The sequence below is a fragment of the Scyliorhinus torazame genome, chromosome 6 (assembly GCF_047496885.1).
Source record: "Scyliorhinus torazame isolate Kashiwa2021f chromosome 6, sScyTor2.1, whole genome shotgun sequence".
Lineage (NCBI taxonomy): Eukaryota > Metazoa > Chordata > Chondrichthyes > Carcharhiniformes > Scyliorhinidae > Scyliorhinus > Scyliorhinus torazame.
In genome coordinates this window covers 167,080,106-167,103,851 of record NC_092712.1, presented here as the reverse complement: position 1 = coordinate 167,103,851, position 23,746 = coordinate 167,080,106, and the positions used below count along the sequence as shown (strand labels likewise).

The window sequence follows — 23,746 nt, the reverse complement described above, 5'->3', positions numbered from 1 at the left end:
GCACCACAGTGCATTGACCAGGCTGAGAGGCCCGTGGATAGCATATTTCAGGATGCAGTCAACCATCAGCTTAAGGAAGTTCAGACAGAGAGGACTGCGTGACCGACAGACAGGGGAAGGGGAACAGGCAGTGGTGAGGAAATCTCCCAAGTACATCCTGCTTGCAAACCATTTTCCAGCCTTGGAAAATGGTGAGACTGATGGTTGCTCTGTGGAGGCCAACCAGAGCCAAGGCCATGGTACCATGGGTGGGCCAGCTGCTCGGGGGGGGATAGGAAGTGTGGAAAGGCAATCGTGGTAGAGGATTCATTAGTATGGAGAGTAGACAGATGTTTCTGTGGCCCTAGATGTAACTCCATGATGGTGTGCTACCTCACAGACTCAAGGTTATCACGGAACTGCTGCACGGCCTTCTAAAGTGTGAGTGTGAGCAGTCAGGGGTTGTGGTCTGCGTTGGACCAATGACATATGAAGAAAGAGAAGTGAGGCCCTGCAAACAGACTTTAGAGAGTTAGGTATGAAGTTAGAAAGAAGGATTTCAAGGATAGTAATCCCTGGATTACACTTGATGTCACGCAACAGTAAATATAGGAACAGAGAAATATAGCAAATGAATGTGTGGCAGGAGAAATGATGCAGGAAGGAGGGCTTTAGATTCCTGAGGCATTGGGACCGTTCTTGGGTAAGGTGGGACGAATTGGACGGGTTACATCTGAACAGGTACAGGTACCAACATCCTCACTGGGAGATTTGCTAGTGCTGGTCAGGTGGATTTAAATCAATTGACAGGGGGATGAGATCCTGACAAGTAGTTCAGAGCGGAGACAAGCAGAGATGGAAATAGAAGTTAAAGCGTCAGTAAGTGAGTTTGAAAGGCAGAGGAAAGATAGACTGGATAAGAAAGAAGTGAGCCTAGCAAAGCTAAATGAAATATATTTTAATGCAAGGAGCCTCAGGAAAAAGACAGACGAGCCAAGGGCACTGATAAGGCACATGGGAGTATGGTATCATCGCAATGGCTGCGACTTGGCTGAAATATCAGCAGGATTAGCAGTTCAACATTCCTGGATGTTGCAATATTGATCAAGGAATCAATTATAGCAGTGAGCAGGGATGATATCCTGGAAGGATCAATAAATGATGCCAAATGGGTAGAAGTAAAACGTACAAAAGAGGAAAACAGGCTGTTGGGTATGTACTATAGGACCCCAAATAATCAGGGAGAGATAGAGTATCAAATGTGTAATCAAATTTCAGAAATGTGTCCGAACTATAAGGCAGTAATAGTAGGGAATTCCACCAGACAAGGATGCCCACTGTCCCCGTTGCTGTTCGCTCTAGCGATCGAGCCACTAGCAATTGCGCTCAGAGCGACAAAAAGTTGGAGGGGGATTGCAAAGGGGTGGCAGAGAGTACAGAGTCTCACTCTATGCAGATGACCTGCACCTCTACATTTCGGACCCACAAAGCAGCTTTGACGGAATCATCATGCTCCTGAAAGAGTTTGGCGCCTTCTCGGGCTACAAACTCAACATGAGCAAAAGCGAGATCTTCCCGGTACACCCACAAGTAGGTGGGGCAGCACTAACGGGACTGCCGTTTAAACACGCACGACACAAATTCCGCTACCTGGGGATCCAAATAGTCCATGACTGGAAAGGGATCCACAAATGGAACCTTCTATCACTGGGCGTGGACGGCCGAGTGTGTAAGGGGATGGATCAAGGAACCAGAAGCCGAGTGGGTGCACACGGAGGAGGCCTCCTGCAGGGGGACCTCCCTCCGGGCCCTCGCCACGGGGGCACTCCCATCCCCACCCAGAAAACACTCCAGCAGCCCGGTGGTAATAGCCACTCTCCAGTCCTGGAACCAACTACAGCAGCAATTTGGCCTGACCAAAATGTCGGGTAAAGCTCCCATCTGCAACAACCATAGGTTCACGCCAGCGCTGACTGACGCCACCTTCAAAAGGTGGGGACAGGACAGAGGGACACTGACAGTCAGGGACCTATATACGTGCGGCAGGATTGCAAAACTGGGCGAACTGACAGAGAAATTCCAGCTGGCCAGGGGGAACAAGCTAAGGTACCTGCAACTAAAAAACTTCCTACGAAAGGAGACAAGGACATACCCACAACCGCCACGACAGGCATTACGGGAAGAGGTACTGGACGCAAGCATACGAGATAAAGGAAACTGTAGCGACATGTATGACCGACTGGTAGTAGGGGCCGACACTGTACCGGACGCAACAAGAATGAAGTGGGAGGAGGACCTGGGGATCAAAATAGGGTGGGGACTCTGGAGCGAAGCACTGCATAGGGTCAACTCCACCCCCGTACCTGCCTCCCCGAATAGGCGCCGGAATGTGGCGACTAGGGGCTTTTCACAGTAACTTCATTTGAAGCCTACTTGTGACAATAAGCGATTTTCATTTCATTTCATTTCACCTGCGCAAGGCTCAGCCTGACGCAACTAAAAGTGGTACATAGAGCCCACTTAACAAGAACTCGTATGAGCAGGTTCTTCCCGGAGGTAGAGGATAGATGTGAACGGTGCCAAGGAGGCCCGGCCAACCACGCCCACATGTTCTGGTCTTGCCCCAGACTCATGGAGTATTGGACAGCCTTCTTCAAGGCAATGTCCAAAGTGATGGGGGTGAGGGTGGAGCCATGCCCGAAAGTGGCGGTCTTCGGGGTTTCAGACCAGCCAGATCTATTCCTGGGGAGGAGGGCGGACGCCCTTGCCTTTGCCTCCCTGATCGCCTGCCGTAGAATCCTGTTCGGCTGGCGGTCAGCAGCACCACCCAAAGCTGCAGACTGGCTGTCCGACCTCTCGGAATCTCTCCAAATGGAGAAAATCAAATTCGCCATCCAAGGGTCAGATGACGGCTTCCACAGAACATGGGAGCCATTCACCCAATTGTTCCGGGACCTGTTTGTGGCCAACAAACAAGCAGAAGAATAGCCAGGTAGCAAAGAAACAGGGGAAAGTAGCCAAAGCATGAGAGGAAGAGATAGACCGGGAGAGATTGGGGGGGGGGGAGAACAGCTAAATCTAAGAGGAAGGAAAGGCGAACCACAGGGGGGGGGGGGGGGGCAGAAGCGGGGGGAAGGGCGTAGAGGGAATAGACAGGGAACAATAGAGGAGAGCCAGGGAGGGGGAGGGGGGAGGCAGGGAAACGTTAACAAACTTGGCATCCACAGGAACAGAGAAAACGGGGAAGACGGGAGGGCCGTTGAAGCGGAAGTGAGCACGAGACAACAACGGCAGCGAAATCCGTCCGGGAGAAGCAAGGGACAACACCACAAACAGATGCCTACTTATGTGTGGAAATAATTTTGCCAAGTGCACAGAGTTGCTGCTGTTGAGCGGGTGCATAATACCACTCGTCGACTTTCTCGCGGAAAATTAAAATGCCGGCAGCAGCAGCAATCCATAGGGGTTGGGGGGGGGGGGGGGGGGAAAGAGAGTGTTCCGTCGGGATGGTGTGGGAAGACTGAGGCGCGTGGGTTAACATCTAGTTAATTGCCATTGTATATTCTCTTTCTGCACTATGTTAATGTTCACTCTATTTTGTTGTGTTAGTATTATTACTGTTGTTTATGAAAAATTTTGCAAAAGTTTAATAAAAATATATATTTTTTAAAGTAATAGTAGGGGATTTTAAATACCCAAATAGTAACTGGGATAGTTTGAATGTGCAAGGTAGAGAGGGAGCAAAATTCTGAAATTGCATCCAGGAGAACCATTTTTTAAAGCAAGTATGTAGAAAGCCCAACAAAGGAGGGGGCAATTCTGGACCGAATATTCGGAAATGAGTCTGGGCAGGTGGAATGCAAACTATAATTCAGTTAGATTTAGGATAGTTATGGAAAAGGATAAGGATGGGCTGAGAGTAAAGGTTCTTAACGGGGGGAAAAGCTAACTTGACTGAGATAAGATATGATTTGGTCCAAGTAGATTGGAAGCAGCTATTTGCAGATAAAACTGTCAGTAGGAGGCCTTCAAGGAGAAGATTGTGAGAGTACAGGGAAAATATATTCATGTAAAAACTAAGGGTGGGACCAAGACCAGAGAACCCTGGATGCTAAGGAACATAAAGGTTAGGATGAAGAAAACAAAGAGAAGCTTTTGGCAGAAACCAAGGGCTCAATAGAGCAGAGGCCCTGGAGGAGCATAAAAAGTGCAGATGAAACTTTTAAAGGAAATTAGGAAAGCTAAGAGAGTGCATGAGAAAGCTTTGGCAGGTAGAATAAAGGGTTGTAAAAGCAAATATATACTAGCAAGAGAATAACAAGGGAAAGAGGGTTTTTTTTTGGCACCATATAGGCAATCTGTGTGTGGGCCCAGAAGACATGGATACAGTGCTCAATAAATACTTTGCATTGCTCTTCACAATGGAAAAGGATGATGCAAATGTAGACATCATGGTGGAGGATTGTGCAATATTAGAGGAAATTAACATAGAGGGAGGGAGGAGACCCTAGCAGATTTAGCAGCTGTCAAAGTGGATAAATCCGCAGGCCGGGATGAGATGCATTCCAGGCTGTTGAGGGAGGCGAGGGAGGAGATTCTGGGGCTTTGGCAGTAATTTTCAAATTCTCTTTGGCCACAGGTGAGGTGTCAGAGGACTGCTAACATTGTCCCATTATTGAAAAAGAGTGGTAGGGATATACCAGGAAATTATAGGCCAGTCAGTCTAACCTTGGTGGTGGGGAAATTACGAAAAAGAATTCTGAGGGACAGAATATATTGGCACTTGGATAGACACGGATTAATCAGGGATAGTCAGCATGGATATGTTAGGGGAAGATCATGTTTGACAAATTGTATCAAAGTTTTGGAGGCGATAACCAGGAGTGTTGATGAGGGTAATTATTTGATGTGGTCTATACCTGACGTGGTGGTGTGCTTTGACAGATGATGGCTGCCAACAAGGATGTTGTACTGGCTGGAGATCAAGGCCCAATGTCAAGAATTGAGGGGCTCTTTGTGGAGGCGCACAAGGAGGTTTTTGAAATAGAGAGGACTGTCCTTGGTGAAAGCCTGCCTCCGTACCATCAAATTCCTGCTGCATGGCTTATTGTTAATACTGAAGGAGTCGAGATCGAGAAAGAGGGAGTGGGTGGCCCATGTTTTGGGAATCTCGATCAGGAGCCTGGCTAATTAGATTCGATGCAGCACATCTAATCCTGTCTTCGAGGCCTGGAATTATTGTGGCATTCCAGCCACTGGTCACATATTGTACGGTGGTCACGAGGGGTTGGAGTCAATTGAGTCAGCCATCTCGGCCAGAGCCTAGGTTGTTGACTGCCTGGGTTCTGGTGAGACAGCATGGTGGAAGAAATGGCGCCCTGTGCTTCGTTTGTCAAAATCATTGAGATGATCCTGATGAGTGCTCATTGATCTTGCTTTATCCTTGAATTTAGTCTTCATTCTGAGCCATGGAAGAGGAGGTCTTTATCCTGAGCACTGCCTTGCATTCCTGCGTCTTGGTTGTTATCCTGGAATTTGCTTCCTGTTGATATTGTTTTCTGTTTGATGTTGTCAATTTTTTTCTCGTCTACAGGGAGGTGAATCATGAATAATGTGGATGTGAAGTTTGTATGTTCTCCCTGTGTTTGTGTGGTTTCCTCCGGGTACTCTGGTTTCCTCCCACAGTTCAAAGATGTGCAAGTTCGCTGGGTTGGCCATGATTTTAAAAAATCGCCCCTGAGTGTCCTGGCTGTGCAGGTTATTCGAGGTTACGGGAGTAGGGCGGGGAGTGTGCCTAGGTACGGTGCTCTTTCAGAGGCTCAGTGCAGACTCGATGGGCCAAATGCTCCTCCTGCACAGTAGGGGGTCTATGGTTCTATGATCGTGCATTCGTGGGGGGAACAGTTGGATATTTTGTCCCCAACTCATCCGGTTTTATTTGTTCTTATGTTGACAATGACCTTTGTTATATACTGTATGTGTTTTGCATTGAAACCTATGGCATATTTCTCCTTTTCCTTTGTTTTGATGCGATTACTGTAAAAAACTTGAAAACTTTAATAAAAATACATTAAAAAACTGAACAGGCTCATTGGAGCCAAAGCAAAGCGGCACATTGGATCCAAAACTGGCTGAGAGGCAAGAAGCAGAGCTGATGGTAGAGGAATGTTTCTGTGACTAGAATTCTGTTTCCAGTGGGTTCCGCAGGGCTCGGTGCTGGGGCGCTTGATATTTGTGGTGTACATTAATAATTTGGACTTAAATGTAGGAGGTATGACCAAGAAGTGTGCTGATAACACGAAAATTGGAAGGATGGCAAATAGCGAGCAGGATAGCCATACACTGCAGCAGAATATCAATGGACTGGTCAGATAGGCAAAGCAGTGGCAAATGGAATTCAACCTGGAAAAGTGAGGCAAAACACTTGGGGAGGACTAATAAGGCAAAGGATTTCACTATAAATGGTAGGACCCTGGAAAGTACTGAAGATCAGAGGACCTTGGAATGCATGTCCACAGATCCCTGAAGGTGGCAGGGGAGGAAATAGGGTGGTTAATAAGGCATATATAATAATTACCTTTATTAGCTGAGGCACAGAATACAAGGGTAGGGAGGTCATACTAGAACTATATAAAACACTGGTTAGGGCACAACTGGCATACTGCAATTCTGGTAATCACATTAGAGGAAGGATGTGATTGCACTGGAGAAGGTGCAGAGGAGATTTACAAGATGTTGCCTGGGCTGGAGAGTCTGATGTATGAGGAAAGATTGGATAGGCTGGGACTTATTTCCTTGGAGCAGCGAAGGTTGAGAGGGAACCTGAAGATTAAGAGGGGAGTGGAGGAGAAACCTTTTCATCCAGAAGGGGCCGATGCAGACGGGGAAGCCCCTGGTCTGGATGGGTTTCCAGTCGAGTTCCACAAAATGTTTGGGTCGGAGCTGGGACCCTTAGACGAGGTGTATAATGAGTCGATGGTGAGGAGAGAGTTCACCTCCATGTTGTCTCAGGCTTCGATATTGCTAATTTTAAAGAAAGACAAGGATCTGGAGCAGTGTGGATCATACCGCCCGATTTCGCTATTGAATGCAGGTGCAAAGTTGTTAGCAAATGTACTGGCGAGGGCCAGATGGGATTTGTGAAGGGACGGGAAAGGTTACTGTATGCTATTATGATGTCCTCAGAGAGCTGAGAAGTGGAAGTGGTTGTGGCGTTGGACACGGAGAAAATTTTCGATCGGGTGGAGTGGGCATACTTATTCGAGGTGCTGGGGCAGTTTGGGCTGGTTCAGGGACTCATGGACGGGGTTCGGTTGTTGTATAAGGCGCCTAAGGCGAATGTTCGGACTAACAGGGTCAGCTCGGAGTACTTTGGTTGTGCCAGAGTATGAGGCAAGGATGTCCACTATCTCCACTGCTCTTTGCCCTGGCGATTGAGCCCTTGGCAATGGTGCTTACGGTTTCGAGGGGGCAGAGAGGCATCTTTTCAGGGTATAAGTACAACATGGGGAAAAGTGAGATATTGACAATTAATGCCCGGAGACAGGGGAGGAGTTTGGGGGGGGCTGACACTTTGGTTGGTGGGGGCAAGTTTACATTACCTTGGGAAGCAAGTGGCACCGAGTTGGGCGCAACTGCATAAGTTGAATTTGGCGCGGTTGGTAGGTGGTATGAAAGGAATGAAGTTGGATTTTAAGAGGTGGGATGTGTTGCCATTGTCGTTGGCTGGCCGGGTTCAGACGGCAAAGACAATGGTGTTGCCGAAGTTTTTATTTGTGTTTAAGGACCTCCCGATCGTTGTGCCCAAGTTCTTTTTGAGGAAGATAAATGGGATGATTTTGAGGTTGTGTGGGCAGGTAAAGCTCCACGGACTGGGAGGGTGTTCTTGGCGGGTATGGAGTATGGATGAGTGATTTGGCAGAGTTCCTGCACTTAGAGAAAATCAAGTTTGTCATCGGGGTGCAAAGGAAGGGTTCACCTCGTAGTGCAGGCTGTTCAATTATTTCTTTGAGTACTGAGTCATCAGCGGGGGGTGTTCTTTTTCTATTTGGGTTGGGTCAAAGGTTAAAAGGGGGGGGGGGAAGGCGCTAGGGTGGCAGCAGGTAGAGTGAAGGGAGGTGTAAGAATGTTTCGGCTGTTTCCTGGTGTCGCGGTTGCTTTTTGTGCTTCTTTCTTCTTTGTTATGTTTATATTTGAAAATACCTACAACAAAATGTTTTTTTAAAAAACAATAATATTTAAGATAGCTTGAACCATACTATGTGCACTGGAGGTGGAGTTGACCAAATGGCAAATCTGCAAAGTCCTCATACAAGGGCCTCTGAGGTTAACAAATAATCATGGCTGTTGGGTATTAGACTTGAACATACAGGGCTGGATTTAATGCAGCTTTCATGTCAGAAACCATGGCTGCTGACCACTTAGACGGGGGCGAAGCCCTGCCTCAGACTCCCAGCAGCAGCAAAACTTGATCCGATTAAGTCAGAGTGCGGAAGATTCTGATGTGGGATTCCTGGTTGCCACTGGCCGGTTGTCAATTAGGATCATTAATAAGCCACTTGACAACCAGTATCCTGAACTCACTGCCATTCAGTGGTGGCTTGGGAATTAAATGGGAACCACGTGGCTTTCCTATGCTGGCTGAAGGTTATCCCACCCCAAATCCTGTTATGTTTGCCAGTTGTGTTGGGGGGGGGGTCTCATTATCCTTCATAATCAGATACTCAGTGCAGACTGAGGGACCCAGTATTGGCAAAGGAGGTGGCCTCTGAAAGCTACTGCTTGCCTTTGCCTCTGACCCTCTCCTACCCAATGATCCCATCCCACCCACACTCATCTTTGTCATGTGGTCCCAAGCCTCTGGTGAGCATAATACCAGCAGCTACCACCACTCTCGTTGGCAATGAAGAGCTGCCAGCATCTGATTATATGACAGGTCTGACAGGGAGGATATCTGCTATCAGGATCCCGAATCCTGGGGAAGGCCCAACAGTGGCCATAACATGCCCAAAGAACACTCAATAGCATCAGGCTTCCCTCATGAAACTGACCAAGCTCTCCACCAGTTTTCTAACCGTTGGACAAGACCCTCATCATGGCCAAGTCATAATAGACAGTTATTAGACTGGGACTGCAGCAGGTGGTGAGGGAACCAACAAGAGGGAAAACACACTTGAACTCATCCTCACCAATCTGCCTGCTGCAGATGCATCTGTCCATGATAGTATCGTAGAAGTGATCACCTCACAGTTCTAGTGGACACAAAATTCCATCTTCATATTGAAGATACCCTCCATCGTGTATAAAGACTGGGCATCCATGAGGCGCTGTGAACCATCAGCAACAGCAGAATTGTATTCAACCACAATCTGTAACCTCATGGCCCGGCATATCCCCCACTCTACCATTACCACCAAGCCAAGGGATCAGCCCTGGTTCAATGAAGAATGCAGAAGAGCATGCCAGGAGCAGCATCAGGCACATCAAAAAATGAGGTGTCAACCTGGTGAAGCTACTTTTGTACCAAACAGCATAAGCAGCAAGTAATAGACAGAGCTAAGCTATTCCACAACAAACGCATCAGATCTAAGTTCTGGAGTCCTGCCACATCCGGCCGTGAATGGTGGTGGACAATTAAACAACTCACTGGAGGAGGAGGCTCCACAAATATCCCCAACCTCAATGATGGAGGAGCCCAGCACCTATATGTGCAAAAGACAAGACTGAGGCATTCGCAACAATCCACAGCTTAAAGTGCCGAGTGGATGATCCATCTCGGACTCCTCCAGAGATCGCCAACATCACAGATGTCAGTCTTCAGCCAATACAATTCACGCCACATGAAATCAAGCAACAGCACTGGATACTGCAAAAGCTATGGGCCCTGACAATATTCTGGTAGTACTACTGAAGACCTGTGCTCCAGAACTTGCCGCACCCCTAGCCAAGCTGTTCCAGTGCAGCTACAACAATGGCATCTACCTGGCAATGTAGAAAATTGCCCAGGTATGTCCTGTACACAAGAAACAGGACAAATCCAACCCAGTCAATTACCGCCTTCTCAGTCTACTCTCCATCATCAGCAAAGTGAAGGAAGGAGTCATCAATAGAACAATCAAACGGCACAGGTAGCAATAATCTGCTCACGGACTCTCAATTTGGCTTCCGCCAGGTCACTCAGCTCCTGATCTCATTACAGCCTTGGTTCAAACATGGACAAAAGAACTGAATGCTGGAGGTGACGTGAGAATGTCTGGCTTTGACATCAAGGCAGCATATGACGGAGTTTGGCAACAAGGAACCTTAGCTAAACTGTAGTCAAAGGGAATCATGGGGAAAACTCTCCCCTGGTTGGAGTCATACCTGGCATAAAGGTAAATGGTTGTGGTGGTTGGAGGTCAATCATCTCAGCTTCATCAATAACCTCCCTTCCATCATAAGGTCAGAAGTGGGGATGACTGCACAATTTTCAGCACCAATCGTGACTCCTTAGATAATAAAGCAGCCCATGTCCAAATGCAGTAAGAACTGGACAAGATATAAACTTGCTGACAAGTGGCAAGTTACATTTGCACCACCAGGTGCCAGGCAATAACAATCTCCTACAAGAGAGGATCTAACTAACCATCACCCCTTGATATTCAATGGCTGAATCCCCCACAATCAAGATCCTGGGGGTTATCATTGACCAGAAACTGAACTGGACTAGCCATGATGTGGCTCCCAGGGCAGGTCACAGGCTGGGTATCTTATGGAGAGTAACTCACCTCCTGACCCCCAAAGCCTGTTTACCATCTGCAAGGCACAAGTCAGGAATGCAATGTAATATTCTCCACTTGCCTGGATGAGTGCAGCTCCAACAACACTCAAAAAGCTCAATACCATCCAGGACTAAGCAGCCCGCTTGATTGCTCGTTCTTCCACAAACATTCAAACTCTTCACCACCGATGAACAGTGGCAGCCGTGTGTACCATCTACAAGATGCACTGCAGTAACTCACTAAGGTTCCTTTGACAGCACCTTCCAAACCCACAACCACTCCCATCTAGAGGGACAAGAGCAGCAGATGCTTCGGAATCCCACCACCTGGAGGTTCCCCTCCAAGTCACTCACCATCCTGAGTTGGAAATATATTACCGCTCCTTCACTGTCGCTGGGGCAAAATTCTGGAACTCCCTCCCTAACAGCACAGTGGGTATAGCTACACCTCAAGGACTGCAGCGGTTCTAGAAAGCAACTCACTATCACCTTCTGAAGGGCAACTAGGGATGAGCAATAAATGCTGGTGTAACCAGCGACACCCACATCCCGTAAATGAATAAAGAAATGTTTTTTAAATTTAAAGCCAGCCGATAGTAATAAGGGGAATAAATGAGTGAGGAGCAAATCTCTTACACTGGAAAAGAAGATTATAGTCCATATAGTTATATTCTGTTCACTAACATTTTTCATTGTATCTGGAGTAAATCATGTGACTACAACATTCCTTCCATTGATATGGCCTTTTACATATTTTGTTTCCATATATTTGGATCTAGATATTGGGCGGGATTCTCCCTTCTGGGGACGAAGTCCCCGTCCGCTGGAAAATGGGCAGGAATCACTACAACATTTTCCTAGAAAGTCTGGGGTGATTCTCCGTCTTCAAGGGGGCTAAGCAGGGCCCCGGCGTGCGTCCTGCAGCTGGCGGGGCCCTGCAGTTACGCCCCCGCGGCCGTGCAACATGGCGGCGCCCTATAGGGGCCCGGTGCAGAGGAACATAGGCCCCCCCCCCGGAATGAGTGCGCCCGCTGCTAGGTAGCCACCAATCGCGGGCCTGGCCCCCGTGGAGTCGGACCCCCTGCCCCCTCACCAGGATGGCCCCCGTAGCCCGAATGCCAAGCACCCGCTGGGTGGGACCACAAGTGAACCACGCCGGCGGGACACAGCCCGTCGAGCGCGGAGAATCGCCGCGAGAGCCGCTTTCAACGGCCCCCGACTGCCGCCGATTCTCCAGTTGCCGGAGAATCGCGTGCCGGCATGGGAGCCTAATTTGGGTAATTCTCCGCCCCCGCACCGAGCGTGATTTTGGCACGGAGGGTTGGAGAATCCCGCCCATTATTTGCTCATGTCGTTTTCCAATTCCTTCTTGACCCTTATTAGTTTCTCCCTATTCTGCATATTTCTTCTTTCCATTATTTCATTTATTTTGTGATCCATTCTCTCTTTGGTCTTCCTTTCAATTTTTCCCTCTCCTTAGATTTTCTTTATTTTCTCTCATTCCTTCTGTTTTTCCTCATTCATTCATTCCTCCTCACTCCAATTATCTACTCTCATTGCCTCTCTCACACAATACATCTCTCTTTTCCTCAGTTATGGTCTTCTTCCCTATCTCCTGGTCTTGTCCTCTTTCTCTCTCTTTCCCCACCTATCACTTCATATATCCCCAATTCTTTGTTGCATTATTCCTTCTCTTTCTTAGCTTCTCTCTCCTTGCCTTCTATTCTCTTTTAGCTTGTTGCTCTCAATTCCTCTCTCTTTTTTGGATTGTTAGACTTGGATGAACACAATTTCCACCCATTAATCAAGGAGGAAAATCAACGACTTCCTCATTGGCCCTGCCACAATTCCATAGCTACTATAAATTTTATCCCCATCCACAGTATAATTTGGAGAATTGCGAGGTTATCCACTTTGGTGGCAAAAACAAGACTGCAGAGTATTATCTGAATGGCCATAAATTAGAAGGGGAATGTGCAACGATACCGGTGTGTCCTCGTACACCAGTCACAGAAGGTAAGCATGCAGGTGCAGCAAGCAGTAAAGAAGGCAAATGGTCTGTTGGCCTTCATAGCGAGAGGATTTGAGTACATGCGAACATTGGAATTAGGAGCCGAAATAGGCAATTCAACCCTTCGTGCGTGCTCCGCCATTCAATCAGATCATGGCTGATCTCTTTCTGGTCTCAACTACCTGTTCCCCATATCTCTTTAACCCATTTAAAAAAAATTAGAAACATATCTATCTCAAGCACCAATAAATCTAGAAGAAATCATGGAGAGCATCAACTCCATACAGGCAGGGAAGGCATCGGGACCCGACGGGTTCCCGGTGGATTTCTACACAAAATACGTGCCAGCGCTGGCCCCACACCTAAGGGGCATGTTCGCAGACTCGCTGGCATGGGGCACTTTGCCTCCTACATTGGTGCAGGCCACAATCTCACTGATATCCAAAAGAGATAAAGACAAAACGGAATGCGGATCATATAAACCCATTTCACTGCTGAATGTAGGCGCAAAAGTACTCGCAAAGGTCTTGGCCAAAAGGCTGGAAAGCTACGTACCAGAGATAGTCGCAGAGGACCAAACAGGCTTTTTCCAAGGGTAGGCAACTCACTGCAAACATCAGGCAGCTGCTGAATGTAATAACCCCCCCCCCAGAGAACACCAGAGGTGACCATCTCCCCATTCGCAGAGAAGGCCTTCGACAGAGTGGAATGGAACTACCTCCTTGTGGTAGTTACCACTGTTGTATTATATTGTATATACGGGTATTACGGTAAAGCCCCTGTACGACAGGTGCGGGAGTAGATCCCTGCCTGCCGCATAAATGTGTGCGCTCTCCGAACAGCAGCCATTTCGTAAGCTGCTGGAGGAGGCCACACATCTCTGTGTAATAAAGCCTCGATTACATTCTACTCTCGTCTCGTCGTAATTGATAGTGCATCAATTTATTACACAGAGATTTTTCAGAGATGGACCTCTACATCAAGCCGGATCGCCTGCAGCTGTATCCTCAAGCAGACAACGCCAAAAAGGACTTCCAACATTGGCTAGCTTGCTTTGAAGCATACATCGGGTCTGCGCCAGACTCAATCCCAGAAGTACAGAAGCTCCAGATTCTGTACACGCAGCTGAGCTCCAACGTTTTTCCCCTCGTCCAGGACGCGCCTACCTACGCAGAGGCCATGGCGCTCAGCAGACCAACAAGATCTACGCCAGGCATCTCCTATCCACGCGGCACCAATTTCCCAGTGAGTCTGTGGAAGATATCTGGCGTACCCTGCTCGCCCTGGTGAGAGACTGTGACTGCCAGGCTGTTTCGGCCACTGAACATTGGAACCCGCTAATGAGAGACGCGTTCGTTACGGGCATAGGGTCTGACTACATCCGCCAGCGCCTCTTAGAAGGGGCCACGCTTGACCTCGCGGTGACCAAGAAACTAGCGCTCTCGCTCACAGTCGCCTCACGCAACGTACAGGCTTATGCCCCCGACCACACGGCCCACCCCCCGTGCATCGTGGACCCTGCCAGCGGCCACCCCTTCGTGGACCCCATCAGCGACCGCCCTCAGCCAACCCCACGCCTGTGCCGCGCGGCAGCCAACCAACCCCAGAAGACCCAAGTGCTACTTCTGCAGACAGACAAAACACCCCCGGCAGCGCTGCCCGGCGCGGAGAGCGCTCAATCGCCGCTATTGTCCCGGCACCCCCCACGTGCGGCCAGTGGGCGCCGCCATCTTCCTCGCCTCAGATTACGTGTGGCCCATGGGCGCTGCCATCTTGCTCCACTCACAACACGTGCGGCTCGTGGGCGCCGCCATATTGCTTGCCTCAGAACCAAAAGCCACCACCATCATGCCTGCCCCAGGACCCGTGCTGCCCGAGGGCGCTGCCATCTTGCCTACCCCAGGACACGTGCGGCCCGTGGGCGCCGCCATCTTACCCGCCTCAGGACCCCTGCCCGTCGGGCACCTCATCGGGCCGCTCATCGCCTGCAACTGCCGACGACCAGCCGTGTCTCGCCTCGGTCACGGTCAACCAGTCTCGACCGCACAACCGCGCAACCGCTTTGACAAAGGTGAAGGTTGACGGGCACGAAATATCCTGCCTTCTGGACTCCGGGAGCACTGAGAGCTTCATCCACCCCGATACGGTAAAGCGCTGCTCCCTCGCGGTACACCCCATTAACCAAAGAATCTCCCTGGCCTCTGGATCCCACTCCATGGCAATCCGGGGGTACTGCATCGCCACCCTCACAGTACAGGGCGTAGAGTTCAGCGGCTTCCGGCTCTACGTCCTCCCCACCTCTGCGCTGCCTTGCTACTCAGCCTGGACTTCCAGTGCAACCTCCAGAGCCTAACCCTGAAATTTGGCGGGCCCCTACCACCCGTTACTGTTTGCGGCCTCTCGACCCTTAAGGTTGACCCGCCTTCCCTGTTTGCAAACCTCACCCCGGAATGCAAATCCGTCGCCACCAGGAGCAGACGGTACAGCCCCCAGGACAGGATCTTCATCAGGTCTGAGGTCCAGCGGCTACTGCGGGAAGGTATCATCGAGGCCAGCAACAGCCCCTGGAGAGCCCAAGTGGTAGTGATGAAAACCGGGGAGAAAAACAGGATGGTCGTTGACTAGTCAGACCATCAATCGGTACACGTAGCTCGACACGTACCCCCTCCCACGCATATCTGATATGGTCAATCAGATTGCACAGTACCGGGTCTTCTTGACAGTGGACCTGAAATCTGCCTACCACCAGCTCCCCATCCGTAAGGAGGACCTGCGTTTGAAGCAGACGGCCGCCGTTACCATTTCCTTTGGGTTCCCTTCGGCATCACCAATGGGGTCCCGGTCTTCCAACGCGAGATGGACCGAATGGTTGACCTGTATGGGCTGAGGACCACTTTCCCGTACCTGGACAATGTTACCATCTGCGGCCACGACCAGCAGGATCACGACGCTAACCTTTCCAAATTTCTCCACACCGCCACACTCCTCAACCTAACTTACAACAAGGAGAAGTGTGTGTAGGTACAGCTACTCCATGCGAACCCGCAGTACGGCTACGTAGCGTACCCCGACGGCCGTCAAGACACAGTCTCCCTCAGGGATCTGGCACCAGCTGCCCCCCCCCCCCTCTCTTCCCCCGGTGCACCCTACCGCAGCCCCCGCTCCGGGACAATCCGTCCTCCCCTTGCTCCCACCCGGGGATGAAGAGGATTTCGACATGCTCCCGGAGTCACCGAAGACCAAGCCGTCCCCTGAGTCGCCACCAGCACTGAAGCGCTCTCAACGACAGATCAAGGAGCCCGATTGTCTAAATTTGTAACCTTCTCTGTAATTTTATAAGCAATCTGTATGGGTATAATTTTCCACCACCCCCGCTGGACTCATTTTAACAGGGTGTGAATGTGCTAGTCACCACTGTTGTATTATATTGTACATATAGGTATTACGGTAAGGCCCCTGCACTACAGGTAGGGAGGTAGATCCCTGCCCGCTTGCTCCGCCCAGGAGGTGGAGCAAAATGTGTGCGCTCTCCGAACAGCAGCCATTTTGTGAGCTGCTGTAGGAGGCCACACATCTCTGTGTAATAAAGCCTCGATTACATTCCACTCTTGTCTCGTCATAATTGATAGTGCATCACTCTTCGAAGTACTTGAACGGTTTGGGCTAGGCGCGGGATTCACCGCCTGGGTGAGACTCCTATGCAACGCTCCCAAAGCGAGCATTCGAACCAACACCACCAGCTCTGAATACCTCCAGCTGCAAAGAGGCACAAGGCAAGGATGCCCTTTGTCCCTGCTTTCGTTCGCGCTAGCGATCGAACCCCTGGCGATAGCCCTGCGGGACGCAGAAAGCTGGAGGAAATCCAGAGAGGAGCCAGCACAGAATCTCACTCCATGCTGATGACATGCTCCTGTATGTCTCGAAGCCACAGGAAGGACTGAAGGCAATCATGCAGATCCTGAAAGAGTTCGGAACCTTCTCGGGTTACAAACTCAACCTGGCAAAAGTGAGGCATTCCCAGTGAGGGACAGAGCTAGAGAGGCTCCCGTTTAAAACAGCCCAAAACAGATTCAGCTACCTGGGGATCCAAATAACCAGAGACTGGACACAGATCCACAAGTGGAACTTGACGAGCCTGGTGGAGGAAGTTAATAAGGACCTACAGAGGTGGGGCGGCCTCCCACTCACCCTGGCGGAAGTGCAGACGATCAAAATGAACGTGTTGCCGAGGTTCCTCGTCCTGTTTAGATCCATACCGATCTTCACCCCCAAGGCCTTCTTCCAAAACGTAGACAGCTTAATCACGGCGTTTGTGTGGGGGGGGACAGCTTAATCATGGCGTTTGTGTGGGGGGGGGGGGGGGTAAGAATCCGAGAGTTCCCAAACCAACACTGCAAAGGAGGAAAATCAAAGGTGGCCTGGCACTACCAAACCTGCAGTACTACCACTGGGCAGCAACGGCAGAAAGAGTGAGGGGATGGGTAAAGAAACCCAATTCAGAGTGAGTGCGGATGGAGGAGGCCTCCTGCAAGGGGACGACTTTCGGGCCTTGGCTACAGTAGCACTCTTATCCCCCTCGGCAAAATACACATCAAGCCCAGTGGTAGCGCCGACACTGAAAAGGTGGGCTCAATTAAGACAGCGCTTTGAGCTGACTAGGATGTCCCTCATGGCTCCCATATGCGGCAACCACAAACTCCCCCCCAGCCATGCTTGACACTACGTTTAGGAAATGGAAACGGGACGGGGGCACACTAACAATTAGAAACTTTCACGTTAGGCACAGACTGGCGACACTGGATGAACTGACGGAGGAATGGGAAGTTCCGACAGGACAGGAAATGAGACACCTGCAAATAAAGCACTCCCTCCGCAAAGAGACAGTAGGGTACCCCAGGGCCTGGAGATTACACTATTAAGATGACCTGATAAATACAGACAGTAAAGAAAGGGGATTCTGTGGGAAAATGTATGGACAGCTACTGGACAGAGCCCGAACACCACTGGTCGAGACCAGACGGAAATGGGAGGACGAACTGAGGACAGATGTGGGGTGGGGACTCTGGAGCGAAGCACTGAGCAGGGTCAACTCCACCTCCTCCTGCGCAAGGCTCAGCCTCATGCAGTTCAAAGTGGTGCACAGAGTATACCTGGCCAGAACCCGAATGAGCAGGTTCTTCCCGGAGGTAGAGGATAACTGTGACTGGTGCTAGAGGGGCATGGCCAACCACATCCACATGTTCTGGGCTTGTCCCAAACTTGCTGGGTTCTGGACAGCCTTCTCCAAGGCAATGTCAAGGTTGTGAGGGTGAGGGAGAAACATTCCCAAACGTAGCAATCTTCGTGGTATCGGAGCAGCCAGAGCTACACATGGGGAAGAGGGCCGACACCCTAGCTTTCGCTTCCCTAGTCGCACGCCGAAGAATCCTGCTCGGCTGGCGATCAGTCACCCATAGCTGCAGACTGGCTCGCTGACCTTTTGGAATTTCTCCACCTGGAGAAGATTAAGTATGCCATCCGAGGGTCGGAGGAAGGTTTCCTAAACGCATGGGGGCAGTTCGTCGGCCTGTTATAGAACCTGTTCAAGGCCAGCACAATGAATAGATAGGGAGAGGAAAAATAAAAGAGACAGGGAGGAACCATAGGAAAGCGCAACATAGGAAGATAAGAAAGGGCTAGAGAGGCATAAACGGGACAATGCGGGAGGGAGGGAGGGGACAATGCGGGAGGGGGCACCGCCTCTCCTCTCCTCACCCCTCCCTCTTCCCCCCCCAACCAGCTACAGGGGAAACATGGCCAAAGCTGACGGGGGGAGAAAATAAAATAGGGGCGAGAAAGTGGTGGGGGGGGGGGGGGGGGGGGGGAGAAGAGAGAGAGAAGAATCACCCCCAAACCAACCAGGGCGGGACACAAGTGATGATGGGTGGGTGGGAGGGGCAGCAGGGCGGGCTTGGGGGGGAAAACCACACGCTGAGCCAGATCACGGCAGACTGTATATAGAACATAAGGGAAGGAAAAGACAAACCTTTCTGTATTGTACAGTGAATGAACATGGCCAGCAATGTACATAATTGCTTATAAGTTTTGAAAATGCTAATAAGATAATTTTTTTAAGAAAGAAATGATTCCACCGCACCATGGGGCAGAGAGATCCACAAATTCACTACCACCTCGGTTCTAAATCTACCGCCTCTCAACCTATATCTGTGACCTCTGGTTCTAGATTACCCCACAAGGGAGAACATTTGGTCCACGTTTACGTTATTAATCCCTTTAAGTGTTTTATATACCACAACCAGATCCGCTCTCATCCTTCTAAACTCTAGCTAGTATAAGCCCAAACTGTTTAATCTTTCCTCATACATCAACCCAGGAATCAATCTGGTGAACCTCCTCTGAACTGCCACCACACCCTTCCTGAAATAAGGAGACCAAAACTGGACACAATACTCCAGATGTGGTCTCACCAACACCCTATACAATTGCTGCAACACTTCCCAACTTTTAAACTCCAGTCCTTTTGCATAAATGCTAACATTCTATTTGCCTTTTTAATTACATGCTGTTCCTGCATACTGACTTTCTGCGATTCGTGAACAAAGACTCCCAGGTCCCTCTGCCCAGGCGCATTTTGAATCTGCTTTCCATTCAGATAATACAGGAGTAGAGATGTCTTGCTGCAACTATACAGGCCTTGGTGAGGACACACCCAGAATATTCTGTGCAGTTTTGGTCTCCTTGTCTGAGAAAGGATGTTCTTGCCCTAGAGAGAGTGCAGCAAAGTTTTACTAGACTGATTCCTGGGATGGCGGGACTGACATAAGAGGCGAGATTTAATCGGTTAGGAATGTATTCACTGGAGTTCAGAAGATTGAGAGGAAATCTCATAGAAACCTATAAAATTCTAACAGGACTAGACAGGGTAGATGCAGGAAGGATGTTCCCCATGGTGGTTGCATCCAGAACCAGGGGTCACAGTCTGAGGATACGGGATAGACCATTTACGACGGATATGAGAAATTTCATCACCCAGAGAGTGGTCGGCCTGTGGAATTCATTACCAGAGGAAGTAATTGAGGCCAAAACATTGCAAGTTTTCAAGAAGCAGTTAGGTATAGCACTTGGGGAGAATGGGATCAAAGGATATGGGGAAAGCAGGATTAGGCTATTGAGTTGGATGATCAGCGTAAATGGCGAATCAGCTTGAAGGGCAGAATGGCTTCCTCGTACTCCTATTTTATATGTTTCTATAACCTGCGCATCAAGACACCAAGAGGCAATTTAGCATGCACTTAACCTGCACATCTTTGGACTGTGGGAGGAAACCGGAGCACCCGGAGGAAACCCATGCAGACAGGAGGAGAAAGTACAAACTCCACACAGGCACTGAACCCGGGTCCTTGCCACTGTGAGGCAGCAGTACAAACCACTGTGCCACCGTAAGTCAGGAAGGCGACAGGTTTTTCATCCAAAGCCTTGCCACTCAATTATATGGGACCACTGCCTCCTAAGCTACTCCTAGGGAGTGGAAAATTAAATTCTGTTCCATATTGGATGAACAAAAATCCAGTTATGGAAGTTTCTCAGTAATTTTCAATAAGCACTCAAAAAAGATGATATAGACTGTCTTATGTTCCAGATAGCAAATAAATAAAACAAAAAAATGAACAAATTGCAGTTCTTTATTGTAATTAGCTACTTGCGTTGAAATACTGAACACAAGGTTTGCACAACAATAAAGTGTTGATTATTTACTAAAAAAGGCAATTATGAACTGGCAACCTAATCTATAATTAAAAACTACACGTTTAAAATGTTAAGTATAAACTAGGTATTTCAAGTCAAATACATTTTGCAGATTAGATGGGTAGAATTCTTCATTTTTCTGTCTCAAGTATGGTGGCAGCCGGTTCTGATGGCGCCATTCCTGCTGTCCAGAAAGGCATCAACTTACGCCCATTTCTGCACTTGGTAACTCATTAATTATGCATAAGCAAGTATTTCTTCAAATAACTTTGTGGGTCAGGGCTGATTCGTCCACCCGCCATCAGCTGGTGGGTTAAAGGTCCCGCTGCTATATTTACATGCCAGTCCATCACACCCATACCACTCTCTTCAACCCATCTTTCACCAGGAGACTGAACAACATGGCATCCAACAATCAGCAAACGTCAGCTCCCTCAAGAAGGTAGTATCTCTCTTCAGCCACCAGGCCCTCGACGCCTTGATTTGTGGAGTCTGGGTGCAGAACTATGTCTTCTACCTGCACGTTGGCTCAAAGAAGCACCCGAATGACACCTCTCCACTCTGGGAGATTGCGCACAGGAGGTTAACGGGCTGCCAACCACGCCAGAAGAGCAAAACAGTGCAGAAAGTGGATAAATGATCTCATCTGTTCCACCAGGGTAAGCCATCCTTCAAATCCTTCCAATATCAAACTCATGTACTCAAATTCCCTCCATGGATCTCATACATCCATTAGCGGGGGACACAGATCAACAATCATTCTCTCACAGACACTTTCATATCACCAGCATCCCATCTATCATGTTGTTCACACACCATCCTCTCGACCTTCTGGGGAAGGCTCACCACACACAGGACATGCATTTCATCCAACCTCTGCTCCATCCCTTCTCATCACATGCAATTCTTTCATTTTCATAAAGGCTAACTGGCACACAAGTGACAGTTTAAATAACTGTAAAATAAAAGTTTTAATAAGCATTGATGAGATGCAAATGAACGCAAATGGCTAACAAGCCACCAGTCAGCGGAAAACTGGCCTGCCATTAACCTGCCATTAAAGGAATTGCAAAAAGTGTTTTTACACTGGTAGGATTGTGAATTTTTGGTTCCCACCCACCACCAAACCGAACACCACTGGGATGGGGGAACTCCATACGAATGTATTTGTGGCTGAGCAAATACCAGGAAGAAGTGAGGAATTCTGTAAACAAAATTACATTTTACATAATTTGACATGAAAACCTTAAGAGAATTCCCCCTGCAACAGTCAATGGAATGAGCGTGAAAATCATTGATGCTTGAGTAACCTTTCTCAGCTTTGATAGATATGGGGAGATGGCAGAGATCCTATCTTGCTCAATAAGGAGTAATTTTAACACAAGAAGAGAAATCTGATACACAAATTCCTCCGCTGAATGAGCAAGAACATTCTCTAACTTAACATTGTCAAAAGTGAAAACATTCTGTTAGTTTTGGTCACATATTCTGTACTGTGATCAATTTTATTCCTGTCCCCAACTGCTTGCTCAACTAAATCCAAGTTACACCAAATCTGAGGCTGGCCGACATTGCGGTTACCTTGAAACCCCATACTCTGGTCATCACCAAGACTGCCTATTTTCATGTCCATAGCTTCACCTCTCACACCTGACTTTTTTCCATCAATGCTGAAATCCAAATAGCTGTGGTTCAATATTAGCACTACCCATTAGGTCAGAAATTTGGGGGCTAAATTCCAAGCCCAGATTAGAGTACCAAATCTAGTTGATATCCCAATTCAGTACTAAGGAACCACTACACTGTCAGGTGCCATCTTTGGATCAGACGTTAAATTGAGATCCTGTCTGCCCTCGCAAGTGGACGTAAACCATTCCAAGGAATTATTTCAAAGAAGAACAGAGCAGTTCTCTTCAGTTTCCTGCCAACATTGGAACCTTAACCCACATCAGATTATCAGGTTATTATAACATCGCTGTTTGTTGTCTTGTGATAGTCCCTTCGCTGTACATAAATGGCTGCCGCATTTCCAACATTACAATAATGACCACACTTGTAACATATGTAATTGACTGTAAAGCTTGAAGAGATGTCCTGAGACCATAAAGGTGATATGTAAATGCAAGTATTTCTTTTACAATTTTCATCAGTCAATGCTCCGCCTCTCCTGTGCCCTTCTTACAGATTCCAAATTAACCAAAACATCAACACTCACATATTATTCCACACTAAGTGATTGATCTTAGAAAATCTAGCAAGTGCACATTAGAATTGCCGTCCCCTGTGCGAGATTTACTCATTATGGACTGATAATGTGAATACCCCTTGACTATGAATATAAAACTAGTTACAGGAAGGGAAGGGATTTTTTTTATTTTTACCAATGAAAGTTACAGTAGGAGAACAAGATATTCACAAAGACCAATACTCACACAACCACCAGCAAATATTTCTGCTGAAAGAGGGATGGATCCATCTTTATGATAAAACATGTCTCTCACAAAATCATTCACCTGAAATGGAATAAAATATTTTGAAATTAATTTATAAAATCTACCGCCAAATCTATTCATACTGAACTATTAACAGTAGCATGGAGAATAAAAATAAAATTTAAATACTGAATTTTCCCAAGTTTCTTAGAAGTTCATAGCTGTCATTTCCTTACAAGCAGCTTGCTGAGCTTATCCAGTCACAGACACAAGAAAATGTTCCTAGGGCAGGATACCAGAGAGATTTGGGCAGGATTCTCCGTTAGCCGACGGCAAAATCGGGAAAGGCGATTGGACGCAGAAATCGTGGCAGGCGCCGATTTGACGCCAAAGCGCAATGCTCCAGCACCTCGGCAGTGGCGTCAAGAGTTCGAGAACTCACGTACAGGAGACACCGTTTGCATATCATTAGCAGGCCCAAGCCGGTTTTCTCCGGGGCCTCCGCGATTCTCCACCTCCGATGGGTCGAGAACAGTGTGGTTCACTTGTGCTTTAAAAATCGTGAAACCGGTGTGGCGGCTACTGAGGGACAGAAAGGGCGTATGGAAGGTGTCCAACATTGCCATAGTGTGCTGTGCAGTGGGAGTAGTGGGGGATGGCCAGGAGGTGAGCTGTGGGGTCGGGGTGGACGGGCAGGGACCACCATAGCCGCAGCTGGCAAGGCAGCCATGCAGCTGCACACACCACTAACAGCCCACTTTGAACTTAGTGCCATGGGTCGTGTATGTATCCCCCCCCCCAGGGCACACCCCCCTGGGT

The 23,746-nt window shown here is 48.6% G+C and overlaps 1 protein-coding gene across 1 annotated transcript in view; it reads right to left on the bottom strand.

Moving 5' to 3' along the window:
- The window catches only part of slc25a13 (solute carrier family 25 member 13), a 470,724-nt gene that overhangs the window by 85,052 nt on the left and 361,926 nt on the right, over window positions 1-23,746 (bottom strand). The window contains exon 12 of the mRNA XM_072510240.1: window positions 22,928-23,008. Within this exon, the coding sequence (XP_072366341.1) occupies window positions 22,928-23,008 (81 nt within the window). The remainder of the gene's footprint in view (window positions 1-22,927; window positions 23,009-23,746) is intronic.